Consider the following 7,954-nt stretch of genomic DNA (forward strand, 5'->3'; position numbering starts at 1 on the left):
GAGCCTCTAATAGCTGAGCTGTTCTGCCATATCTTCGAGGTTTTTTGAATGCTTGATCCACAGGTTTCTTCGGCACTTCAGCATATTTCCAAAGCTGCCATAGGCAAGGGCTTTAATATCAGGTAACTCAGAACACTTCGCTTACACACAAAACAGCATGCTTTGATTCAACTTAGAAGACGCTGTACCTGAAAATTTTGACTTTTATTATAACACCTGCAATAGGTGCTTATGGTTATGTATTTAACATTTTCTTCTGTTTAACTGACCGTGCAATGAACACACATTCCCTTTCTATTCTATGATGCTTTATTTGGGATGCAGAAAGCACTTCATGGTTGTCTTTTGAGTATGGAGGGCAATAATTATGTAGGTATTAAAATGCATCTACTTGAAATAGACAACTATCACTCTGGTTTCTACATACCACTCACACCACTGATGGGGAGTATAAGGGTAAACTAATATTTAGCTGTTGTAAACAAGTTTTTCCTCAAAGTGGGTGACAATTACATATGCCCTTCATATTCGAGGGTAGAAACTATTTGAAGCTCAATAAGAGAACAGTAGGATTTACAATGTACAGCCTTCTCAAAAGCTGAACTAGATACCACTAGTATGATAGTTCAAACTTTTTCACTTGTTGCAGACCACATAATACAAGAGTTCAGAAGATAAGCATCAACTGGTGTCGTCTTGCTGAGCACCTGCAAGGGCAACCTCCTGTTGAGAAGGGTTGCAGTATATTACATGTTGAATCTTTGGCAAATCCTCTAAAGAAAAGCACAAAGGCTAAATAACCTACCATTGAAAGTCCAGAAATTTTCTAAGGATCATCCACTTCTGGTCCTCAACCAAGGGTGAGGGTATATATCTCTTCCCCAAGATCAAAATAGCTTGTGAGAGAACAAATCAAAAAGAAGGAACTGACAACAGAGAATTGACCTCTTTTAGGTCTCCAAGTCACTGAGTTGGATATAATGTAGAGGCTTCAAAGGCAGCAGCCACTTTGAAAAAAGCCTACTGGATTACGTACTGTACAGATGTACATAAACCCATGAGTTCATAAACCAGAGCTTTCGACTCCAAAGCGCTCCAGTAGTTCTACAAGTTTGTCTCTAGATAAAGGCTGCATATACAGTAAGACCAGCAAACATGGCATTATATCAAATCTCTCAGACAAATGCGTGATAAGACACCTGTTGCACTGTAGGCCTAGACCGATATTATATCCAAAGCCATGCATACATATGGCTTGATCCAATGAGTCAGTTATTGAAGAGCACATCCTACATACCTTTGTCTGGAAATCATCAACTCCTGCCTCGAGGAATAGCTCCCTGTCAGACTGTAAAGCATTGCCAGTTAAGGCAATTATTGGAGTCTTCACACCCATCAACCGGAGTTGCCGAGTCGCCTTGCAGACAGTGAGAGTGTCTGGATCACTTTCATAATTCAAAATGGCTGCCAAAAGTAGTTAAAACAGCCCACGTAGATGCAGCTTACCTCGTGCCCATCCATCACAGGCATCTCTTTATCCATCAAAATTAAGTCGTACATTCTACCCTGCTTCAAAAGGTCAACTGCAACCTGCCCATTTTCTGCCTCTTCACAACACAGATTGAGATTATGCAGCACTTTCCTCAAGATTATCTACACAGGAAGTAAAAAGCTTATTGACCATCCCACCAACAATGAGAATCAAATGAAAGAAAATCTTGTAACGAATTGGAAAATTTCCACAAAAGAAAAGACTCAATAGTTACTTACTCTATTTACAACAGTATCTTCTACAAGAAGAACTCTTCTTGTGCTGCTACTCTTGGGTGAAGGAGTAACACTTGCATCAGCCGAGAGTTCATCCTTTACAACATCTGAATTAATTGTTGGAAGTGAGGATGCTTCCAGATCCGATCGATGAATTTCAGTGCAGCCTTGCAATAAGTCTTTCCCTGAAGGAACCTTGTACACTACTTCATGATTAACTGGAACAAGTAAACATGGCAGACAAAAGTAAAAACCGCCTCCTACATCATCTTTGGAGAGGACACCAATATAGCCACCCGACCTCTCTGCAAAACTTTTCACTGTATTTGACCCAGAGCCTGTAACTCCAGCTGCTTTTTGAGCTAGACAAGACACAGCAAAAGAATACGGTTCCAATTTCACCTGGTTCTGAACAGACATGCCTGTTGAAGAACAGTCCAAGCAAAGGAGGTCATAATTACAGGAGGCATGACATGACATAGCAATTTTTAAGCTCAGTGCTCTTAGAACTAAAAGACTAACTACAGGTAGCTTACAAATATCAGTGTCATTCATCCTGACAAGGATTTTTGCAAAGCTTCCTTCACAGCAGCAAGTTCCTGAATGGAGGTTTAAAAGCTGGCCTGCATCCCCCTCTTTGGCACAAGAGCATAAACGAGAGTTTTGAGCTTCTACTGATGCCACCTTGTGTAGTCCCCTCATTGACTCGCATAGAATGGATGCATCACTCTCAAGTATTTCTTCACATGTAACACTCAAATCCAATCTAGCTCCTGCAGGAGTGAGCTGTACAGCCTTGCTTAAAAAATTCCCTGCAATCCACACAACCAAAATGAGAGCAATGTTTGCAAACTTTGTGGAGGTTGTACAATTTACTGAGTGTCACAAGGCAGACCTAAAGTCTGGAGGACCCCATGCTTGTCACCTATAACGTGATTTGAAGCAAGAATAGCCTTAGAAGCGGGCTCTACATTCACACTGAAAGAGATGTGTTTTTGATATAGTAAGTCCTTTAATCCCCATGACAGAAACCTCACCACCCCAAAAAAATCAAATTCTTCAAGATATAGCTGCATAACCCCCTCCTCCAACTGACCTGCAACAGAAAGGCAGTCAAGTAATGAAGACCTTCAGAATGCATGTATGGGAATATACCAGTAAGCAAGTCAAGACCGAAACAAATGCTCTACATGATGCAAAAACGTGTAGCAGAAGTCTCAATGTTACCGACACTCCCAGATCAGGCAATAAGGTTCCAAGTTTGATCTTTCAAAGTTGTGAAAACCCACCTACATCTGTCACACCATCGAGCACACTTGTCATTGTCTCTGCACAATCCAGCATCAACTGCAGAAGATCTGTGTTTTCATTGAGAGTCCCACCTTTTGAAAGATCTTTATCCATATTTGATTGCAGGTGGCCCAAGCCAAGGACAATGGCATTAAAGGGAACTGGAAGGAATCATAAAAGGAGCAAGGGCAAGGCTACATGTTAGCTCCACGTGGTTCTCCACCATTTGTTATATACAGCAAAATTGCCCTCTAAACCGGTGATAAACTTGTTCCATTGAAGAGGAGTTCTAAGCTTGCACTTACCTCGTATATTATGGAATACATATGCCATAATTTGTTGCTTGGCCTCCTGAGCAATGTGCGCCCTCTGCTCAGCCTCTTGGCTTTTGACGAGACTCTCCACCAATTCTTTACAACAAGAGGAATGTTTTGGCCATTTGCATGTACCGAGGTTACCAAAGCAAGTCAAACCTGCAAGGCAAAGGCATGCTCCCAGCAGCCCAACAACTGGACTTGCCCATGGATGATGGTACTCTGTTTGCATCCCTTGGACATTGATGGATGGCAACCATACTAAGCCTGAAGAAGGTATTGAAACTGCTATGGCACATACTAGGAGGCCAAAAATCATGGCCACAATGAAATAGATGCCCTCTCTTAGTACGATACACTTCAATTCTCTATCTGTAGCTGAATGGAATTTGTTTTCTTCAGCAACCTCATTGGGAGGAGTCGATGCAGCAGAAGGTTTTGAGACCTCCTTGCATATACATGTTGTCGTTCCCAGCGACCTCCTTACTCTACATTTCCTCTTGCTTTGAAAGCATCGTGGCAAGCTGTTACACCTCCTTTCTCTCAGAGTTAGAGGTCTTTGATCTGCTTTCTCATCACCAGCTCTCTGCAGGTGCCACACAGTGCCATCGTCCTCAACAAGCTCCCTACATTTGGTACTGGAGATGGTTGAAGGTGCACCTGCCAAAAAGCCTACCCGGATCTGTATCTCCCCCGCTCTCTCTCCCTCCCTCCCTCCCTCCCTCTGTGTGTTGCTTGCATCCGTGTGGATGTGGTTGTGCATACATGTGTGAGTGCTGGTGTGCATGTGTGCGTGGACCCTTGTAACAGATAAGCCTCAAACAGAGCCAATCCCTGTTTTATTTGATACAAATTTTCTTACAAGAGCATCACCTGAAGCCAAATTCAGGTTCTTGGTGTGCTTGTGCATACATCTGTGTGAGCGTGTATGTGTGTGTCACAAGAAGTTTTTGGCATTTTTCCATGTGAGAAAAGAGTCTCTTTTCCTTTGTCTTGCCATATAGTGTTCCATCACGATGTGGGCTGGCGGCACACTGCCCCCAACTGCACCTAGCTAGCTCTGCGGTCCCTCCCTTACAGAAGCTCATGATATGGGCGTAATTCACAATGTGGGAACTATAGTGCCGGAGCCGATAGACCTCAAACAGATGTCTTTGTTTATTACAATCTGTTTTTCTTATTATAAGAGCATTACCTGAGACCAAATTCAGGTTCTTGCTGTTTATATGTCTGATGCTGCTGCCATCGTCATCATCTTCAGCTTCAACCCCAGAGAGGAAGGAGGGGTCAACCGAGGTACAAGATGAACAAGGCACGTCCATTGATGATAGGCATCGGCAGCTTCACAACAAGAGATAGGCATGGGGCTTGCCTGCACCCCCGATGGAGTACACCACCAACAGAGACCCACCAAGAAGATGCTACCTCACCAGCTTCTTTCTGTGATCAATTCATGCAATTGAGATCTCTCATATTCTATACCTGAGAGAGAGAGAGAGAGAGAGAGAGAGAGAGAGAGAGGCTGTCGTTAAAAGTTCACAGCAAACATGTGCCTGGGAGGGGGGGGGGGGGAGGCGGGGGTTCCTGTTCCAAAATGTTTCCCCTTTGAGTAAACATTTGGAAATCGTGATAGATTGATAAATTTGGAACAAATTCCAAATTGTGCTTGTTTCTGTTTTCTTAATCCGAAATAATCTGAAAGAAAAAATTCGTGATTCGGATTGCATTTTTCGATAATTTATTATGATCTCACACTGAAATAAGTTTTTAAAGCCGGAATATCTTTATTCCCACGACTAAATGTCACTTTAAGATAAGAGTGAACATATTTCTCGTTTATAAGAGTGATAATCCAAGAAGTACCAATTTTCAGATAGGCCCTCCCAGCTCTTGTACTGGGACGTATGGGCGCCCAAATTCTCTTTAGCACAAACTCACGCGTATTTTATTTTTTTAAAATTACCGATTTTAAAGAGAAAAATACTCTCGGTCTTTTCCTTCAAAATTCTCGGACATACCAGTCGAACACCATATACATACATAAGGTGAATGGTCAAATCCTCAAAATACAAGTCAATATCAGAGTAAAATCAAATCTATGCATAAATGTATTTTGAATTTTTTTAATCGTTCTTCGAGAATTTCCAGAACTATAGCGATATTTTCGTATATTCTCCGTATACTAAAATCTGAAATTTCTTGAGTTCCTGTTTCTTGCAAATTTTCAAATTTCAAAACATGGCGATTATTCTTTTTTTATGGGAAAAAGAAAATTGTCTGCGCCAGAGTAGCTACCGTGGCATGACTTTCAACTTCCAAGCAGGAAAAAAGTGCGGAGCTGAGCAGATCTCCGACGTCAGAAAGCAAGCCAGGTCAGCCGAGCCTGCGCTTTCCACGTGGCGGGTGGGGATCACGGGATGCTGGCAGTGGGTGACAAGGTTGCGCGTGCCCGAGGATGCCGCGTCAGCGAGCAAGATATTTCGCGGCCGCCCTCTAATATAATATTATATAGTAAGAAGGAAGATATATAAATAGATAAAATAGAATCAAAAATAGATAAAAGAATCAGACCAAATCGTATCACAGCCGATCGGTCTCCAAGCTCCCCCTTTCTTCGTTTTGGTTTTTTTTTTTCCCCCCCCAGGTCATTGCAACGTGGGTTTTGCTCCATAGTACATACAATATCGGTTTGTTGCCCTGGGCCGGCCCAAAACCAATATCAGATCATATCAAATCTGCCCCTTGATTTATTCCTTGTTTAAGAAGGCCCCAACCAATAGGTGTGGGAGAGTCTCTCTCACATTTCCTTCCCTTCTTTAATCTTATCCCACGTGGCACCCTCATCCTTTCACACCATTGCTTAAGAGTCACTTCCCATCTCAAAGGGGCCTCACACAAGACCTCCGTTAGCCGTTTTCCAAGAGCCCCATAATGCACCATCCTCTTTCCAAACCATACCTCAAGGCTCATAAAGCAACAATGTGCAAAACTAAGGCTTCGTTTGTCAAGCGAATGAAAACTATTCGTGGCATTTAATGTAGGAGCTGCATTTCTGCTTCTCTATGTGAAGCCCCTCTCCGAGCAATAAAAAGCACACATAAGGATCAAGAGGCCTCTAACACAATCACACTTAACAATTCTCACCTATTGCATGAACATCACTTGTGAACGAATCTCATGCCAAGTTATCTTACAAAAAGGATTGATCACTTTGTGCATGGAACATATAACCGCTTTTTGCAAAGTTTGAAACCTAATGCACCACGGAATGCACAATAAACATGAACCTTTTGCAAGTTATTCCACAACAAATTTGGCCCCTTCAACATGTGTAGCATATAAGCACTTTTTTACAATGTTGAAATCTAAGCCATGCCATAAAATGCACAATTTCTTAGGTATTGTCATTTGCTAATCTTCATTGTGTACACCTTCAAATGCTCTTAGCTAGTAACCTTTGCTTGCAAAATCATTGTTTTCAAATATGTCTAGCTAGCATGTTTCCTTTTAAAACTTCAAACACTCTTAGGTGAACATTGCTACCTATTTTTGCTTATCAAGCAATCATTTCTCGAGACATGTAGCTCATCAATGCATTATATTCCCTTTACTCTTCCAAATTTCAATGTCAATCTTTGTATAGCTTTTGTGTTAGTCCTTGGTACCCTTGAACTTATAATGCACCTATGTTAAGACTCTTATGGTGGGAAAATATATCTATGATTCCTTCACAATCACCCAACAATGTGTCACTTATTTAGTTGAATGTTTGTAATGCAAACTTTCAAGTTCATCAGCAACCATTCAACCACATGGTTGATGTCTATATTGAATTGAATTGAATTGAATGCAAAGTTCTCTTGATGGCAAATCACATTTTGAGAATCTTTTAGTGTGGCCAAGAAATCTAGACGCTTGATTAAGAGAAGGGGGCTGACTAACTTATAGTGCCCTATAACATGACATAAAACACAACATTTTGTTACATGCTCTTATGAAACTTATATGGATATATGCACTCCTTCAACATTATGTTCAAATAAGTCCACATAAATGGAATGTAAACCATGTATTTTATTAATTAACATCTGTAAAACACCCAAACTAGTTGGCCTTTTGATATTCCATTAAATTGGTCCCAATTTGTAATTATTTTGCAAGCTTAATATTACTAAGGTATATCTACTTTGGAAAAAAATGTCAAAGCTTCTATGATAACATTGAGTTTATACATGTGTTGAAGGAGTTATACACAAATTTTTACTTTACACTCCTTTAAAAAAATTATAAGGGGCTCCCTGGATGTCTCTGTAACACCTAACTGTTCAAGCATGACTATGAATGCACAAATAGAAGGAAAGCCATTGCTCCATATATGTGGCAAAAGATAGTTCATCCCATATGACGTATAAGAAAAGGCACAAAAAATGGGATATGGAATAGGGAAGTTGATCATAAAGATATATGTGTCATGAATCATGTGGTGGGGGGACTTGCTTGAGCTGCTACACTAAACACATAGTATACATATGAGAGGAAGCTCACTCAAGAAGACAAGAAGAGAGATGGAGACCAAAATGTTT

At 41.0% G+C, this 7,954-nt stretch overlaps 1 protein-coding gene across 4 annotated transcripts; it reads right to left on the reverse strand.

Annotated features, from left to right (window-relative positions):
• Positions 1-334: 334 nt before the first annotated feature.
• LOC148019600 (two-component system protein A-like) lies at positions 335-4,923 on the reverse strand. 4 transcript variants are annotated; one of them, XR_015694847.1, is made up of 10 exons: positions 4,567-4,921; positions 3,363-4,031; positions 3,057-3,218; positions 2,663-2,863; positions 2,304-2,579; positions 1,771-2,189; positions 1,507-1,653; positions 1,298-1,417; positions 806-1,129; positions 355-723 (listed from the first exon to the last, which is right to left on the reverse strand). XR_015694847.1 is itself a non-coding variant. In XM_087699649.1 (9 exons), the coding sequence occupies exons 1-9, from the start codon at positions 4,691-4,693 to the stop codon at positions 1,064-1,066; spliced, it is 2,187 nt and encodes a 728-aa protein (XP_087555775.1). In that variant the 5' UTR covers positions 4,694-4,921; the 3' UTR covers positions 354-1,063. The 4 variants fall into 4 exon arrangements, 1 of the variants encoding a protein (XP_087555775.1); XR_015694846.1 differs by having other exon boundaries at positions 357-707; XR_015694848.1 differs by having other exon boundaries at positions 335-1,129; positions 1,298-1,437; positions 4,567-4,923.
• Between the last annotated feature and the right edge of the window lie 3,031 nt (positions 4,924-7,954).

Source organism: Lygodium microphyllum, chromosome 19, assembly GCF_053477565.2.
Source record: "Lygodium microphyllum isolate KBCC chromosome 19, Lygodium_microphyllum_v1.1.10, whole genome shotgun sequence".
Lineage (NCBI taxonomy): Eukaryota > Viridiplantae > Streptophyta > Polypodiopsida > Schizaeales > Lygodiaceae > Lygodium > Lygodium microphyllum.

What these genes read in the sequence shown, in the direction of transcription:
- LOC148019600 (XM_087699649.1), bottom strand. Translation starts at nt 4,693, where the DNA reads ATGGACGTGCCTTGTTCATCTTGTACCTCGGTTGACCCCTCCTTCCTC. An exon ending in GAACCTGAATTTGGTCTCAG is followed by an intron (nt 4,032 to 4,566) that starts GTAATGCTCTTA and finishes GCTTTTTGGCAG; the next exon opens with GTGCACCTTCAACCATCTCC. An exon ending in TGTATTCCATAATATACGAG is followed by an intron (nt 3,219 to 3,362) that starts GTAAGTGCAAGC and finishes GATTCCTTCCAG; the next exon opens with TTCCCTTTAATGCCATTGTC.